General features: G+C 40.4%; 1 protein-coding gene across 2 annotated transcripts in view; it reads left to right on the plus strand.

The window, feature by feature from the left end:
* The first annotated feature begins 3,182 nt into the window (after positions 1–3,182).
* The window catches only part of col22a1 (collagen, type XXII, alpha 1), a 67,249-nt gene continuing 51,592 nt past the window's right edge, over positions 3,183–18,839 (plus strand). Inside the window, exons 1-4 of one of the 2 annotated variants that reach the window (XM_033975231.2) lie at positions 3,183–3,475; positions 6,368–6,517; positions 7,909–8,475; positions 12,781–12,864. In XM_033975231.2, coding sequence (XP_033831122.1) covers positions 6,427–6,517; positions 7,909–8,475; positions 12,781–12,864 — 742 coding nt within the window. In that variant the 5' untranslated portion in view covers positions 3,183–3,475; positions 6,368–6,426. The remainder of the gene's footprint in view (positions 3,476–6,367; positions 6,518–7,908; positions 8,476–12,780; positions 12,865–18,839) is intronic. The other variant, XM_055225191.1, reaches the window with a different exon arrangement.

Consider the following 18,839-nt stretch of genomic DNA (forward strand, 5'->3'; position numbering starts at 1 on the left):
ACTTGGCCGTGACATCACGCTGGGGGCGTTCTACATGTAATTGTATATGGTGGAATGTTCAGCAGTTACTATGGTGACACAGTGCATACATTAGTAAACACAGCCAAAAAAGTTTAAAGATTGTTTGAAATCTCATTTTCAGGAGGCTGTGATCAATCGGAGTATTCACAGTCCTGTTTAGGAGTTTGATTTTCAACAGAAATCAAACTCACTGAAAAACTGTTGGCTAATGCTAGCTTGTGACTTGCTTGTGTCATTTGATGTGTGAGAGACACACAAAATCACCTCACCCACAGTAGGTACAACTAAATCAGTTCTTTACGGTCAGATTGTGTTAAAATCTCAAATTAAAGTCTCACTTGAATAACAGCGCTTCAGACAAAGTAATGCCTTCTGTTAGCGTCACACCTCCAGGGAATGTTGAAGATATCTGCTGCAAAGTGCCAATAAAGAGAGTTTAGATCTTCTCAGAGAACCTAGAGTCAAGATGGTTCCAACTGGTGAAACAGTTTCAGTGGAAATAAAACATTCTCTATGGAGATTTTAATATTCCAGAGGATGGCATAAAACCCAGGGAGCAACATTTCCATGGAGACAAGCAAGTGCAGGTCCTCCTCCAGGGCAACTGAGAGTCAGGTTTCTGAATATGCAAGTAAGGACGCATATTTTTCTATGTTTTTCAGTGCAACAAAAAACAAAAACATGCTTTTATTTAGGTTTTGGTTAAAAAGTAAAAACATTTTTAATTTCATTAGATTCCATAGGTCAAGTAGAATTGGTTAAGAGGATGGATACACTGATGCTGAGTCATTAACTTTTTGATCCCCATCAGGACAAGGTCAGAATCTTTCATTATATGTAATTAGTTCTTCTTCCCAGATGTATTAGCAAGTTAATTATGTTTCAGCTGATTGGGAAATGAACTGCAATTAGAAATCAATCAATTTGATTTTATAGCACCTTAGAAGACCTAATTGTAGTACCATGGATCAAGTGCAATAAACAAGAACATGGAAATTCCAGCCTAGTTGTTTTTTTTTTTCTTCCACCAATTGCCATTTTATCACAAACTGGAAAACTTCAGAAACATAATGCTTCACCATAATATTATTACCACTTACTAACTGTGCAGATCTCCCTATTGGCACTACAAACTCTAAACCATCTGCTGGTTTCTGGAGGATCTGGCACCAAGATGTTAGTGGCAGATCTGCAAAAGCCTGGATATAGCATGTTAGGCCTCTGGTGGCTTACGTTTGTTTACAGAACACATCTCCCAGTCTGCTGTAGCTCTTTCCTGCATGGCTTGAAAAGGCTGGTTTAATGTTCAGTTTAGTTAGAAGGTATTTATGTTTTATACCTAAATAAATCAACAGTAAAATAACAAATGGATAAGGGATTTGTGCAGCTTAAAAAAACTGATTTGTGATTCTAAGAGGATGTATATTTGGTATCCTCTAGAATGCTATACTTGGTTTACTTGAGGAGTGCAAAGTCAAATTGAATAGAAGAAATAATGAATGAAAGAGACTATGGATTGCATAATAATAAATGATCCATTTATGTTCTAAACAGAATTAATCCATCAGTGAATAAAAATTAAAGGTGCATTATTAAACTTTTCTAGTAGGAGATCCACCATCTGCTTATCTCATGGGTTATTGTTTTGTCTGAAATGTTTCACAGTATGGCATTAAATATATCTAACATTTATTTCTTCTACAGGTGTTTTTATTGAAGCGGCTGGGATGAGAATCAGCTCCTCCAAATCCGAGGCCATGGTTCTCGACCGGAAAAAGGTGGTTTGCCCTCTCTGGGTGGGTGGTGAGTTCAAGTATCTCGGGGTCTTGTTCACGAGTGAGGGAAGGATGGAGCGTGAGATTGACAGGCGGATCGGTGCAGCGTCTGCAGTGATGCAGTCGCTGTATCGGTCCATTGTGGTAAAGAAGGAGTTAAGTCTAAAGGCAAAGCTCTCGATTTACCGGTCAATCTACGTTCCTACCCTCACCTATGGTCATGAGCTCTGGGTAATGACCGAAAGGACAAGGTCATGGATACAAGCGGCTGAAATGGACTTCCTCCGCAGAGTGGCCGGGCGCACCCTTAGGGATAGGGTGAGGAGCTCGGTCAGACGGGAGGAGCTCAGAGTAGAGCCGCTGCTCCTACACGTCGAGAGGAACCAGCTGAGGTGGCTCAGGCATCTGCTCAGGATGCCTCCTGGACGCCTCCGTAGGGAGGTGTTCTGGGCATGTCCCACCGGGAGGAGGCCCCGGGGAAGACCCAGGACACGCTGGAGGGACAATGTCTCTCGGCTGGCCTGGGAACGCCTTGGGGTCCCACCGAAGGAGCTGGAGGACGTGTCCGGGGTGAGGGAAGTCTGGGAGTTCCTGCTTAGACTGCTGCCCCCCCGACCCATCCCCGGATAAGCGGAAGAAAATGGATGGATGGATGGATGGAGGTGTTTTTATTAAAATACCTTGAAAACAAGCATTCTTACAGTGATTGGGGCCACCTCTCCATAGATCTAGCCTGTAACTTGGCCTGTTGGCACCGCCTTCTTGTCTCCATTGTGCTACAGAAGTTTAATGTCACAATGAGGAAAATTCCTGGCAATGCAAGAACATCTCCAGACAGATTAAAGTGTGTAATTTGTGCTTTCCTAGTTCATTTGTGTTCTCATTCAATTGTGTTCTCCAGTATTATACCACACAGTTCTGTTTTCTGCCTTTGCACATGTTTACAATCATAACTAGCATACATTTCAAAAGTTCCCGTTAAAAGATCTGCTAGCTGACATGATTGTAAACCTGTCAAAACAACACTTCGGGGGGAAGCGTAGATCACAGGGCCTTTGTGTTCCTGTGCGTTAGGACACAATACGTGACACAGGCCTGCCAGCCAGAGAGCACTAGAGTTCTGTAATCAGTTCCCCCAAACTTAATCACAGCCTTTCTCTGTAGTGTGTGGCAGCCTGTGTGCAACGCGACCCAACCCACCACCACCATCCCCAGGGCGGCTCCTCTGCGGCTCTCCCAGTGGCAAGGGCCTGGACAGTTGGGGTGCGTTGCCAAGGGAGCCTTTTCTTTCAGCTGGGCGAAGCCATAGAAGAGACAAAAATATCCTGAAAGTTGCCTCTATAATTGGCTGCGTGGCTCGGAGCAGCACAGCCCAGCAGAACAGTAGAAGTCACCTCTTCCCCCTCTCACTGAAATCCTACACTCTTCCCACATTCAAAGTTCCTCCTCCTCTGTCCACACATCCACAAGGGCTCGGAAGCTCACCTCACTTTTAGGATCAACACTCAACACTGGATTGTCAAGCTGGATTATATTTGATTTTTTTACTGTGATTTTGGAGGATTTTTTGGGGTGGGATCACTTCTGGATTACTGCCATTTGGTTAACGATGCTGCTCAGGTGCTGATTGACGGAATTACTCCTGGAGGCGAAGACGCAACCTCCAGGTTAGAAATCAGGTAAGAAGAATTCAAAATCTCAGTTTATTCAAAAGTTATGGCAAGACAAATTCCTCGTCTTAAATTAGCATGCATACAAAACAAACAGCAGTCTACCTATTCTATTTTTCCAATCTTGTTCTGTTTTTCTCATTCTGGCTGTGATAAATGTGGAACTTCTGTTAGAGACATCAGCATCGTAGTCCCTGGTCTATCATTGAGACAGGAAGTGGAAACAGGCCAGGTGATGCAGACCCACAGATTGTAAGGGATCTGGCCTTGGATGCTGACAGAGAAGACAGCTTGATTTTAGCTTTACCTCAGTAACTGTTAAACTAAGAGCATAAAAAGTATTATAAACATCTAGTTAAAAACATGGCTGGATCATGTTACAAATGTGGCTTGCACGGGCAGTTTTTGTGGAATCTGGGAAGGAAACATGCCAATTACAAGTTTATTGATTTGATTGATTGTGAGTTGTAAAACGAATTTTATTGATTATGGACTTTTCATCAACTTTTTAATTACTTAAAAAATACTTTTAATGAGTGTACGGTGCATATTTCATGTCACATACCTATTTACCAACACAATATTGGCAATAACTGTTTACAGGGTTTTAAAGTGATGTGAAGATACGCTCCTCTTTATGGTCAAATAAAATTCAAAACATCAGAGTTCAGGAGAGGATCAGAAGCCTGAATAAACTTGTTGTCATAGGGCTGTGCTAAATAAGTCACACTTTAACTGCACAAATTAAAGTAATTAAAGTCATTGGGCTGGTGTTCCTACACTGTTCCTTTACAGCCCCAAATGGGAATCAGATAAGGAAACCTGTACCTGGAGGCCAAAACAAGCACTGTATAATGACGTCTCTATATTTCACATATGGGTCAACTCAAGTCCCTGTTTGTTACTGCTTTGAACTGTCCTGAAGCATTTCCATAAAGGTCTGAGTAAATCTGGTCATTAACACCAAATATAGCAATCTGAGCTGTAGCAACAGTTAAACCGTGGATGTGCTAAAATTTATCCAAGTTTAAAGTTCACTGGTTTAATGCCACACAATACTCCAGGGGTCTAGGCTGCCAAACACATGCTGAGGATTTGCAAAATGTCTCTCCCCACTCTTCAAACCATTACATACTTGCACATGTGTAGTCCAGTAAATAGGTTTGTAAATGGCAATATGCATTGTAAAGAAGTATAGCTGCACATGAGACATCAAGTCAGAATAACATTGATATTTTAATGGTTATTTAATTGACCATGATTTGTTACTGATAAATGTTAGTGCTATATATTAAACATATGTCACTTTAGTTTTTCACCGTCTGATACCTATATTCAATCAGCACAAGCTGGCCCAAGCTCTAGATGCCATTGGAGAAGAAATGCATAAGAAGTCATAAAGCAGAGCCCCTGAGCTGTGCTGAGGGGAGAGAATGACATGAGAACAAAGACTGGGATTATTTCTTTCCCAGTAGCAGCGCTCACAGTTTCCTTTACCTCTCTCAATAACCCCCCGCATCCAAACAGCCTGCAGTCAGGATGAGCCATGTTATGGCTGCAGCCAGCCACACACAGGCCTAATGGCAGGCATCACAACCACCAGTGTACAGTGAGAGCAGAAATAGGCTTGTGTTTAGATGACAGCTTTCTCTTAATGCCACCCAGAGTCATAGATCAACCCATTCAAGCAACAAGCAGGTGGTGCTGCATCAGCAAACTCTGTGTGTGCTGTAGTCGGAGACAGTCAAGCCCTGTGTGCGCTGTAGGTGGAGACAGTCAAGCCCTGTGCGCGCTGTAGGTGGAGACAGTCAAACCCTGTCCGCGCTGTAGGTGGAGACAGTCAAACCCTGTGCGCGCTGTAGGTGGAGACAGTCAAACCCTGTGCTGTAGGCGGAGACAGTCAAACCCTGTGCGCGCTGTAGGTGGAGACAGTCAAACCCTGTGCTGTAGGCGGAGACAGTCAAACCCTGTGCGCGCTGTAGGTGGAGACAGTCAAACCCTGTGCTGTAGGTGGAGACAGTCAAACCCTGTGCTGTAGGTGGAGACAGTCAAACCCTGTGTGCGCTGTAGGCGGAAACAGTCAAACCCTGTGCTGTAGGCGGAGACAGTCAAACCCTGTGCTGTAGGCGGAGACAGTCAAACCCTGTGCTGTAGGCGGAGACAGTCAAACCCTTTGCATGCTGTAGGTGGAGACAGTCAAACCCTGTGGTGCTGTAGGTGGAGACAGTCAAACCCTGTGCTGTAGGCGGAGACAGTCAAACCCTGTGCTGTAGGCGGAGACAGTCAAACCCTGTGCTGTAGGCGGAGACAGTCAAACCCTGTGGTGCTGTAGGTGGAGACAGTCAAACCCTGTGCTGTAGGCGGAGACAGTCAAACCCTGTGCTGTAGGCGGAGACAGTCAAACCCTGTGCGAGCTGTAGGCGGAGACAGTCAAAATACTCTGACAGCAGGATGCAGATATTGTCGATGCGGCTACTATTTTCTGGAGAGACCATTAACTTGTCTCTGCACAGAACTGTTTATTTTGACCCAAGGTTTCAATTATGACATCCTGGGTAGGCAGCCATTTTCCCACCAAATTCCACATTAAAACAAAGAAACATGGAAAAGACATTGTGCACCAAAGGGAATGAAACTACACAAGAGACTTTTTACATTTAACAAGTCTGATGCACTTTAAAATAATCCTTTTAACATCTCTGTAGTGTGGAAAGCCCAAATGTCTCTCCAGACACCCTCACTCACTTCATGTCTCAATGTAAGAGTTCAGATTTCTGTTACAAAGCTGTACAGCCACATGGACACTTAGTTAAGCTCATGTTTTGTACCTGCGCTGCCCATAATGACTGTTCTGTCCATTCAGTGCATGGCTTGTTGACGTTTCCACTGACCTCTCCACAGGCGGGACAGCTTGATGGTTGTAATAGGCTAAACAAAGCAGACCTGAAACCAAGGCCGTGATGGAAATACGACTGGGACTCAGGATCACCCTGGTCTTGGTCATCCTGGCCTTGACCATGTCCAGTGAGACTGTACAAGCACAGAGAGCAGGTAAGAGCATTAAAACATCTGTATAAATACATAAACATATAAGATTATTAAGTTGGGTCTATTATTACATAGGGCTGGTATTACAGCAAAAAGGAATGATTTTGATTTTACCATGACTCAATAAACAGACAAATAATTACAACAAATAGATAAATAGAACTAGGAAGTACGAGCACATAAATTCTGGTCTCTGCACGGGGCTTTTGTAACTCAGAAAATAGAGTTTACAGCAGCTATGCTTGTGAACAAGTCTCCCCATGGCCTAGCACCAAAGTACATCTCTGACATGTTAGTGCCACATGAACCATCTCACACAGGGACTCCTGCTGGTGCCCAGAGTCAGGACTAAACATGGAGAATCAGAGTTTCAGTTTTATGCAGCTAAAACCTGGAACAGTCTTCCTGAAGATGTCATTTGTTTCATTTGTTTACATTGTGATTTGAATGTCTTTCTTATTCTGTAAAGCACTTTGAATTACTGTGTACGAATTGTGCTATACAAATGAACTTGCCAAGTAAAGGACTATGATGATTAATCAGAATTATCTTGACTAGTTGACTATACCCACTATAATTCAACCTTTATTTGGTTATAAATGCATTATAAAAATGTCACTGTACAATAGAAATAATGATTTGACTGGTCGACAGATCTGAGTCATAACAGAAACTGGGAAAAATACACTTGAAATATACCCTTCCTCATTCCTGCATATACATTTGATGATTTACATAGAAGTTTATAAGTATATCAAGAAGAGTTCTAAAGTGTTGTGACAATCGCGGTAAACTGACAAAAAACACCAGCTGGAACAGGTGTGAGACGCCCTGTTTTGTTCACAGTCATTTAAAGCCTTTTTATGTTTTCCAATAAAACTGTCTCCTAAAACACGAAACAGAGCTCCATGCTCTTTAGAGTGATCAAAACTATGGGAATGGGGAAAGTATATTAAGTTTGAATTAATAAAGCTTATATAAAACTTTTCAAGTAATTCCAAGTGGAATGATTTCATTAATAGAAACTGTAAAAAAAGTTTTTTCACATACACATACAAGTACTAGTATTAGTAATCAAGTTGGTGGTGGACAGTTAATCACATTTTAATAATAAAAAATAATGCATAATTGAAAATGTTAATTACCCTCTGTTGAGAATATTTTTTGTGCTTGTTCTGCCACTCAAAACCTAATCTACAAAGGCTTTGTCACAAAACTTTACAAATATAAATACTTTTTCTATGGGTTTATTTTGAAGGTATAGAAGTCATTGTTAGAAATAATGGTGATTTCAATAATGAACCAAAAAATCATGATTCAAATTTTTGCTATAATCCAGCATCCTTAAATCAGATACTCATCATTTGGGATTACTCAATCTCTTTTCTCTCCAGGTTGTAAGAATGTCCACTATGACTTGGCGTTTATCCTGGACACCTCATCTAGTGTGGGAAAGGAGAATTTTGAAAAGATCCGGCAATGGGTGTCCAACCTGGTGGAGTCTTTCGACGTTGGACCAGATAAAACCCGGGTGGCTGTAGTCCGTTATAGTGACAGGCCAACCATTGAGTTTAACTTGGGCAGGTACAGGAACCTGGAGGAAGTGAAGAGGGCCGCTCGGAACATACGCTACCTGGGGGGGAATACGATGACAGGAGACGCCATCAGCTATACCACAACCAACATTTTCACGGAGCGTAATGGTGCAAGACCCAGAGCCCGAGGCATTCAGAGAGTGGCCATCCTTCTCACAGACGGTCGGAGCCAGGATTATGTTCTCGAGCCCTCCAAGGCGGCAACTGCGGCTGGGATCCGGATGTTCGCTGTGGGCATTGGAGAAGCGCTTAAAGAAGAGCTGGAGGAGATTGCAGCCGAGCCCAAAAATGCACACGTCTTCCATGTGACCGACTTCAATGCCATCGACAAGATCAGAGGCAGGCTGAGGAAGAGGCTCTGCGAAAGTAAGTCCACTGCCTTAACATTGCAGACGGCATGTTTTTTTTTTTTTTGTATTGTCCGGCTATAGTATAGTCAACATTGATTTGTCACTATTCAGTATACAGTATTGTAAAAGCAGATAAAGCATTTGTTATAATGAGGATTTAGTGCCCAAAGTCTCTTGCCTTAGAACACATCAACAGTCTCCACTAGAGCCACTGCTGACCTACTATGGCACCTGGTATCCGCAGTGGTCTCCCATCCAAGTACTAACCAGGCTTCCCAGATTTGACGAGATTGGGCATTGGCAAGGAAGTATAGCCATGTATTGGTAACTTTGAAGAATGCTTCAAAGTCCTCCAGTTTAGGAATCCTACATCTTCTAAGTCTTAAGATTTGGAGATTGGTCCTAGACACTGCACTGCCATCTCCTGCTACTCCTAGCAGGTAGCCCCAACAACAATGAAGGATCAAATGTAGAGGACAGATTTCCCTATGTGGACAATTAAGGGTAGCTTATTTTTCCTGATGCTTAGTTGTTGAAATTTCCATAGTTTTCACATTTAGGAATGTGTTAGGACACGGACCGCAGCAAAAGGTTTAAATTCCACTCTCTCCTTCATCATGGTGAGAAAACAGGAGATATCTGGAACAGGTTCTTAAGTTTTTTATACATACACTTAATAAAATAAAGACTCTTATTTTAACCTTTTAACCGCACGCCGAGGAAAGACTATGACCACCAAACTCCGCCCCGACCACAGAGAGGCCCTGCACATGCACGGAGTCTGTGGTGACTTCCCTTTGATGGAATATAGAGCGAGAAGGGCCGATGCAGAGAGTAGCTTGTAAATGACAGCATTCTAACCATGACATTTCTGCGGTGGTGCTGCTTTTAAGCCTGCTGTTCTGATGGAGAGGTGTTTAATACTGGAAAGCCGCTCGGATTCGACCTCAATGGTTTTTCCACTAACAAATGCTTTCAACAGAACTTAAACTGACAGTAGCTGAATGTATTTGCAGGAGTAAAACTGCCTTGCTGCTGTAGTTTGTTCGGTAGCAGTGTGGAATACGAATGAGAGAGGCTTCATGGAGATGATGGATGCTTTGGGCTCGAGCACTTGAAATTCCAACCTAAAATTAGCCAGACAGGAAAGAAAAAGATGCCACGATTCCCTACCACAAACTGTAAATAGTGAAATGACATGATTGCACGGTTTAGAGTACACAGAAGAGTAAAATCCATCAGTCTTTTAAACCAGACACTAAATACTAATGTTTGACACTAGAAAAGTTCACCAGTACAAACCCATGAGGTGGATTTGAAGGCAGCTGAACTTTGACCTTGCCCTATAACACCAGAGAATCTGGTGACGCAATGAACACAGGTTATTTTAAAGATACGCCACACAAACTCTTAACTAAAATGAATTTTTTTTTATCCTGCAAGAACGATTTCACTTGTTAGCAAACAAAGAAGAGAAAAGGTTAACAGCTGTGAGGGTTATTAATGGAGCAAAATGATTAAATATATATATTTTTTTTACACTTTATTATGTCAGAGGTAATGTACTTAAGAAAAGGTTTTATGTATATGTATTTTACATTGGATACTTTGAAATGTTGAAACTAAAATGTTTTACTTTGCCACATTAGAGAGCAGGCAGCTACATTTTCGAATTTCTTTAAGATGTGGCACCTGCTGAATTGGCTAAGAGCTTATTTTTTAGTAAATTAAAGGCCCTATATTACACAAAACTGACTCTTGTGAGATTTAAGCCATGTTATAATGTTATTTCCTCATCAAAAACAGACCTGGAGCTGTTTTTGTTTCATTCACACATGTTTGACTAACATTTTATTATTAGTTTATCTACATCTCCAAACCTCAAAATGCTCTGTTCCATCTTGTGATGTCATGAGGTGGTGTTTTTCGAGTTAACAGCTACATAGTTCAGTAAAGATTGGCAATTCCAGAGCTAAAATTATCCTAATGATTCTAGTGAAGGTGTATGGAGTCTAAAAACATGGTGGAGCACTTCCTATATTGCCACATGATGACATCACAAGGTAGAACAGGGTGGTTTCAGTTTGAAAGAAGAACAATATGCAGGGTTTGTGTGTTAAACATGTGTGAATGAAAAAAAACACAACTCCAGGTCTGTTTGTGATGAGGAGACAACATTATAACATAGATCAGAGAATAGTGTAATATGGACCTTTAATAGTGACGTCGATTCCTGCCTAAAAATCTTGCCTTTGATAAAACTAAAAAAAAACAATAGATAAAAATGACAAAAAAAAAAAAAAAAAAAACACTGACCAAAAACATTGTCCTTGTTAATAGTTAAAAAAACACTAGTGGCCCATTTAAGAGTTTCCCTGGTGTAATCTCAAAACTCACCACAAGTGAATCTCTAAGTATATAAGTGGTCAGTGGAATTGGCTCACACAGCTATGCGAGTTATTTTCACTCAGAAAATTACAGCTCTAATGTTACGAGTGGGTCTGCAGCAGCCATCCAAATGTCCAAGTTGGAGTTTTTCACCTTTTAATCTATAAGGCAAAAATAGATTAAAGAGCTGGTTATTTATTTCTCAGTGTATTAGCTCATGTGTGGTCTTGCCTGGTCTGGGCATTGCACGCTTGTCCTACCTCGGAATTCTGACTCTAAGCTTCAAAGTTGGCTGTAGAAATGCCCCTATATAATTGTAAGTTTCAGGCACAAGTATTACTGTTGATAAATGTGAATGCAAGTGAGATACATCTTTCCAAATGCAGGTCTCATTTTAACTCACAGCTGGATCCCTAAATTATAGCCTGAGGGCCACAAGTGCAGGGAGTAGCTTGGCTGTGTAGCATGTTAGCAAGTCCTTAGGGTTACAGCCTTTAAAAAGAATGACGCACTCGCCTTCACATGCTGAATAGCAATTTAAGGTGAGGTGGCTGATTTTTTTAAACAACCCAAGCATTCAGTCTGGGAGCTTCTATTATGACTTTACAAAAAGGTAATAGCTGAGGACACACACATCTAAATGTATCAAAGCTTTACAGCTTCAGCAGGTTTAATGGTTTGTCCAAATGCCACTTTCTGTTAACGTAGCAGAGCTCTTAGGACTGTGTCTGTGTAAGGTTAAAGCAGACACTTTGGCCAATATATTAGATTTTTACATTATACTTTTTCTACAATGCCATTAAGGCACCGCGGCAGGAGCAGTGCTCAGGGGATCCACACAGGAGTACTTAGGATTAACTTGCTGTATAAGTTTTAAGTGGGGGCAGCAGGAAAAGCTCCTGATGTAAAAACTTTACCTTTAAGTCTTTAACTCTAAACACCTTCTTTCTACTTTATATACCGGTATAGTTATATAATTTTTGACAACTGACACCACTTTTACTGAAGCTTATCACAACTTAGTCACGTAGTAATTATTCCCTTGGGATAACTAAGCATTGCTTTACTTTTTGACCCTGTCACCACTTATAGTTAAAAACCAATCAAGATGATGATGTCATCGTGGTTGAATCATGTGGTTCCCCATAAACAATTTTCTGACCGCCGTCATCCTATTTTTAATTTTTAATTACTGCAATAAAGAATAATCTTAACACAAGGATATCAATGTGTTAATTTACTTCACTATCCTCCTCCAATCCTAATGTTATAGCATAAATAGAAAATACAACTGCTGCCAATAAAATCCCAGGCCGGAGGTGTTGGCTTTCTCACTGTCATCACAGCGACTGAAATATGTGTGTGTGAAATATCAGACTGTTACTACTGTCACACTGGAACAGTCAGCACCTCATTTGCACACTCCCAGTCAGTCACAGAGCCCCCCGCGTCACGCTGCCTCTAAAGCTTGGGCTACCACTTCCTTGAAACAGTCTAGCACTCTTTTCTAAGCCTTCACCAAGCGGGGTGTCACTTGAATTTCTCCCTGGCGATAATGATCTAAATTTGAATGTAACGCAATATATGACATAGTAAGGTTGATAGTGACTCAGTGGTACAGCAAACTTGCTCAAAAGTCTGTGGTTCAATCCCAGCTTCAACCACTACATACTGTAGTTGTCTACTTGTATTATTTGCCAAACAACAAACAAACAAAACAAAACAAATCCAGTTTGTGGTATTGTTCAGAATGTAGTCCTAAAAGAGGGTTAGATTTTTTATGATTCTTTTTAAAGAGGGTAATCCAGTATCACAGGATTAATTACAGATAAAGTTGCTTCATATGGCCTTAAGGAGCTTGACTTTTTGCTGCCATCATACTGTACTTTTGACATACAGCATGTCTAACTCCACCATTGTCTTCTCTCCTCAGACGTGCTGTGTCCAAACATGAAAGTACAACAATCCGATCGCTTCAAGCCCAACAGCACCAGTTACGGTCTGGACGAGGTTCCAGGTATGTGGAAACTGCTGCTTTGCTACGACAACACACAGCCCTGGCAGTGTTTATAAACCGCAGACAGCAATCCAGTTTCTTGAAGCAAGCTATATTTAAAATGAAAAGGGATGGAATAGAAAGTTATTTCAACTATAAATACTGTGATAGAGTTTTACCCCATTTCATTTCGATGTGGAATGAGATGGATTTTATTCATGAGGTTAAAATGGTCTTATTTCTGGAGATCTGTAGCCACTTTTTGTTTCGCTCTAAAACTTAAAACTAAGCATTGGAAAATAACTCGAATTTGACCTTGGGAAACTAAACTGTCAAATGTGTTAATTGCATGGTTTTATACTTTTACAGTTTTTTGACATACTGGCTTTAGTATTTCACATTTTAAAACTTTATAATGTGCATAGAAAACAACTTAAATACTGCTTTTTAAGAATAGAAAAATCAATAAAATGTTGCCAACAAAGGGCGTAATAACTCCTACTGGCACACTGAGGAGTGAAGCAGTTTCAAGGAGACTAAAATCAACCACTCTAAGCACAGAAGTTGGTTTATTGCAGAAATGATAAGAATAAGTCTGGTGAAAGTGTATAGACGAAATGAGCACTTCCTTGGTTACCACCAGATGACATCATGCAGTGAGGTCAAGTGTTTTGGACTGTGGAGAAATAGAGAAGTACATGATAATGAAGCCACTAAAACCGTTATCAGATGGTACATGGTTCAAAACAGTCCATTTCACATGCCATGTCTCCTTTAATGTTTCGATGGCCCGGGTTATATGTTTTGTTCTGCCTCTGTGATGTTCAAATCAGAGGCTGCACCGGTCTCCTAGCAATTTAAACAAACTGTCCTTCACATGGTGTCTGACTGGGTGCATTCCAAGGTGCTGTGTTAAAGCTTTCTCTAAAGAGTCTAGAAGGTTTCGGATGTTGTTCTAAGCTTGTCTTCTGGGGATGTGAGTTCCTGTCTGTGTCTCCCACCCACATCCATCACTTTGAGAATAAAAACAGATGCATACACTCTTTGGGCTACTGATTGTCAGAGGAAATTACATTACAAAAACCTGTTGTAAATATTCTGACTTTCAATAACATTGGTGAGTATCTCCGTTTACCACCAAACCAGCTATGCAAAAAAATGATCTAAAATGAGGCTTTGGGCAATGACGCAAGGCCAAGAGAATCAAGATGTCACGATCCAAACCAGACACGACTGAAGGGCCAAGATCAAGGATTACAGACATGACTCAAGCAAAAAAGCTATTGAAGAGAAAAGACACAAGTAAAATGGATTATTAGTGGAGGGTCTGACACCTGTTCGTCTCTATGGAGATGTTACAGCTGTAATGGACGGGAATGTTCCAACTTTCAACATTCAAGTAATCAATCTTGCTGTTATTATATTTCAGGTGTTTTTTTTATAAATGACAATAAATAATGACATTACCATAGCAATTAAGAACCTAAAATAATCTTTGAAAGTTTCTAAAACAACCTCAAAATGGCACCTATATATATATATATATGTATATATATATATATATATATATATATAGAAACTGAAACAATTAGCCATTACACACTCCAATCAAGGTAATGATCAAGGGTAAATGTATGCAATAACTCAATGTGTGAAGGCATTATAATGAAAACAAGACACAGCTGCACATTTACTCCCAAACTGCATTTAATAGCGACAATGTTTTAATCAGCGCATCTTCCTCAGGTCATGAGTGATGCGTGCATACCTACAGTCCTTATAAGGCATTATAATGAGACCATGGGTTGGAAGAATTGACCTTGATTTAAACCAAGCAAACACAACTACACATATTATAACATATTACTGTCTACTCTCCATGAGAACTTCCATTGACAAACTACAGGGCTGCCCCATTTTCCATCTGGCTTAAACAATTCTAATATTTGAACCAAGTGGTTATGTTTCAAATTATGCCTAATGTACAATGTGGTATTTTTGTACATCTGGTATAAAAAGAAAAGCAGATTGACCATTGCCCTCTCGCTCTCCAAAAGCAGTAGACCGTGTGCAGCTAATCTAACTTGCATACTTTTGGGCTACCACAATAAACCACCAGAACCAAAGAATTAGGAGAAGACTAGCCTTATTTCCCCTAGACTAGGCTAGACTTATGTTCCCTAATAACAGGAAAAATATCAAACACTAAGCAAACACAAACAAAAATATAATTATTCAACCAAATAGCTGAACACCAGTAAAATTGATTATTATTATTATTAATTATGCAAAATAGATTTTGCATAATTCAATATAGTTTTATCAAGTGCATTATGGTGAGGTGTGAAACCATTGGCAGGGCATATTGCACAACTATAGCTTATACTAAAGTCAACTAGAGCTAAACTACGGATGCATCGATCCATCCAACTTTTTCAGGTCCGATATTGATTATGATATTATGGCTTTGAACATCTGCTGATCCCCGATATTAGCCAATATCAGTGCAGGAACGGAAAATAGCATTTATTTTCTTTAAACAAAAATAGTACAATACAAAATGTATCTAAATGTGTTAACTAGCTGTTATTTATCCATCAAGTAACTACAGAACAGCATTAAGAGACTTTCTGGGCCAGCTACAACCAGTAAATAGTCTTAGTATTACATCAGTGTACAGGCACAACCAGGACCTCTGCTGAGCCGATATTTGGAAGGCGAGACCTAATCCATATTTTTTTATGGATATTTGATACCATTATCTATCCATCCCCAATCAAAACATATAAAAAGTAAAAAAATAAACAAGTTTAGATTTAAGTGATGTAAAATCACTGTTGCCATAGTAACAAACACTTAAAATATATTTTGAATGGCTGAAAGACATCCAGGAAAAAGTAACATGACTGAAACCCACAAATTAGCATATTAATATTGATTTGACTAGCTTTTGTTGTGGAAATAGATAGATTATAGAGCACCTCCACCCTGTGTCAAGTCAAAACATGACACTTTAAAGTGATGTGAGCCCAGACGATCAAGGGAATCTGGCAGCATTCAGTGGAATGCTCAGTTCAGGAGTTGACAGCATCAGTTCCCACTGTTGAGTCGCATTATCACATCTCCGCCAACTGGCCAAGTGCTAATTATGTGGTTATGCTTTCCTCTCAGCTCCAAAAGACATTAAAACAAACTTTCAATAAATCACTGCAAGCCAGTGACATTTCCTTTTGCACTTTTGCCACTGTGTGCAACTGAGATAACACAAGTGAGACAAAATGGGTGTTTTTGTGCTTCAACTGCATACTACATTGCAACTATATGCACTTTTAGTATTTCTAATATAGCTTTAATGCTACCTCTTGATAACTACTGCTACTCCATCCATTTTGCTAACAAGTCTAGAAAAAGGTTTTTGTTTGAGCCTTTTCTTTTTGTAGCTCCCTGCTTTCATTTTTCATCTGTCATAGCAGTGCTGCCTGACAAATCTATAGATATGGAAGAACAGGTGCTTCTATTAAACTACATGCTACCAAAAGGCTCTAATTACTCCATGTCCGCAAAGCAGAAACCATACATTTAAGAGCTGATTTTCAAAAGGGGTGGGTCCAACAGTGGGTTATTTCTGACGTTATGGGTATGTTTGAATTACAGGGCCCACATGTGCGCTTCACTAAGTGAACTTCTACTTTGTGGATTAGGAAGAGAAAAATCTCTTCAAATGAAAGTCTTCCTTCAGGATTTCATTTCTCAGCTGGAGAAATAATAAATGACCCAGTTTGAGTTATTCTCCTATAATTATAACTCCAAACAGCGTTGCTGATTTGGCTCAAAGCACTGGTCTGCCGTCTATAGCCTCTAGACAAGACTAAGTTATAAAATGTAGGTTTGGACTGAATACCTGACAGAAAAGTAATGGTCAGATATCGATTGGTCACAAGTTTTTGTATTTTTTAAACCCCTATGAGCTTTAATATACATCCATTGTCAACACATTTCTGGCACTTTTCTAGATCTAGTGAAGTTGTAAATAGTTGAGGGACTCACTCATTAGTACTGAACAAATATCAGCACATCTGCCCTAGAACAGACTGACCAGTACCTAACGTCCACAACCATATACATAAACTTATTCTTTCACATTTTACATATTTGTGTTTCTCTGTAAAACAAAACAAAGCTAACGTTCAAATGTGTTTGGCTGTCCAATGTTCCAATGTTACTTGCCAATAAGGGCTGGATAGTCACGTCCTCTTTGTTTTGAGATCCTTTGGTACAATATGTGGAGTGAACAGTTTTGATCACGAGTATGGGCAGCACATCCGGGCTCACACTTCTAACACCACAACAGATGCACTCTATGCTGTGGCAGAGAGAGTAATTCTCTGTTGGAAATGTCAAGTGTATTTGGCACTGATTATGATTTGACAGCCAGGAGACCTGTGGTTTGAGTCAGACTTTATTTATCATGGCTGTCTGCTGTGACCCCTCGGGGTACTCTGGCAGTACTCGCTTGAGGATGAATCGTATCTCCAGCACTCGGCCTGCACAAGCACAACCATCTGCTGGATCAGAAGAATGCCTTTTCCCAGTCTGTGAACTCATCTGGCTTTCTCCACACATCACCCTATTGGACGTTTTCTGGCTGTCCAAAATAACTTTTTTAGCTTGATTATACGCTATCCACTGCCAGTCCAAATTACAGCTCTGAGCTTAGATGGCCTGAACAGCCACATAACGCTGCAGCAAGTGAATGTGTATGATGCAAACGCTGCGACCAGTATTACGGCCAGCAAAAGTCAGCGCTCTATGGCCTCCTCCAACAGGATGTGTGCCCCATAATATCAGCTAACACTTCACTGTATTCCTACGTTGGCAGAGAGGGGTTCAGTTCTAGACTAGGCCACTCTGGTTCCAGTTAATTTAACTTAGTTGCCGTAGAAATGCCCTTGGCTGATTTCTACTTGGAATAATGAGAAGAACTATGGAGGTAGTAAATAAACATAATTTCTGAGAAAAAATACTTGTTAAAACTTTCATAAGCCAGCACAAGCTAAATGGCCAAAACAGTCACAGGTGGTTCTCTCAGACTGAAAGAGTTTTCACACAACAAATGAAAGGGGTTCATATGTAACAGGCTTTCTAGAACAAAGACCACACAACTCCACCTGCTGGCCAAAGTGGAAGGCTTAAATGAAATACTACTATAGACGTGAACAGGAATGGATGTTTTCATTTAGAAACTGTAGAGTATCAGTGTGTCCAGATGGAGTGGATTTCCGGTCGGCTGATCCTGTCAGTTATTGAGCCTGTTATGACTGCTCTGTTGAAATGTTATTTTTGCCCTGTTGCTAATGGAGCATGAGCCTGCAGCCTGTGTGTCTTACCACCTGTCTCCAGGCTATTCTCAAACACTTCAACTAAGATGCTCACATTACTGCCTGATTCTGAGGCTTCCCCTCTGCAACATGTATGTGATGTTGTGAATATTTCCCCAAACGCATACACTCAGTGGGGTTTATTACATCAATAAGACAAAGATAAAATATGCAAAATGTAATGATACTCAATAAATGTACGAGAAAAAATGATGATGAAATTATATGAAACTAATGCTGTAAGACTTATCAATGCATTTTTTTATTGCAATTATTGGAAGTAGATTTGTACTGTACAGTCTTTTTCTGTCCTGTTGACTCACTAATAACACAGTTTACTCAATGGTTGAGACAAACTTTGGTCGCATAAGAGCATGCTATCAGCCAGCATTAGTGGTTTCTGATTTCGCTGCCATCGCCATAGTTACAGCACTTGTTTGTTGTACAAGGGAGTGCCTTTCTAAAGTGCCTAACTATGGTCTGTGGTCTGACCACTTCAAGTCACATGCTGTGGGTAAATGTACACACAAGTGCACATACTCCATGACGCACAAGATACTGGGGAGGACACTTTTCCTCTGCCAAATGGCAACAGATGATGGAGTGACATATGTGGTT

This window comes from Periophthalmus magnuspinnatus, chromosome 11 (genome assembly GCF_009829125.3).
Source record: "Periophthalmus magnuspinnatus isolate fPerMag1 chromosome 11, fPerMag1.2.pri, whole genome shotgun sequence".
Lineage (NCBI taxonomy): Eukaryota > Metazoa > Chordata > Actinopteri > Gobiiformes > Gobiidae > Periophthalmus > Periophthalmus magnuspinnatus.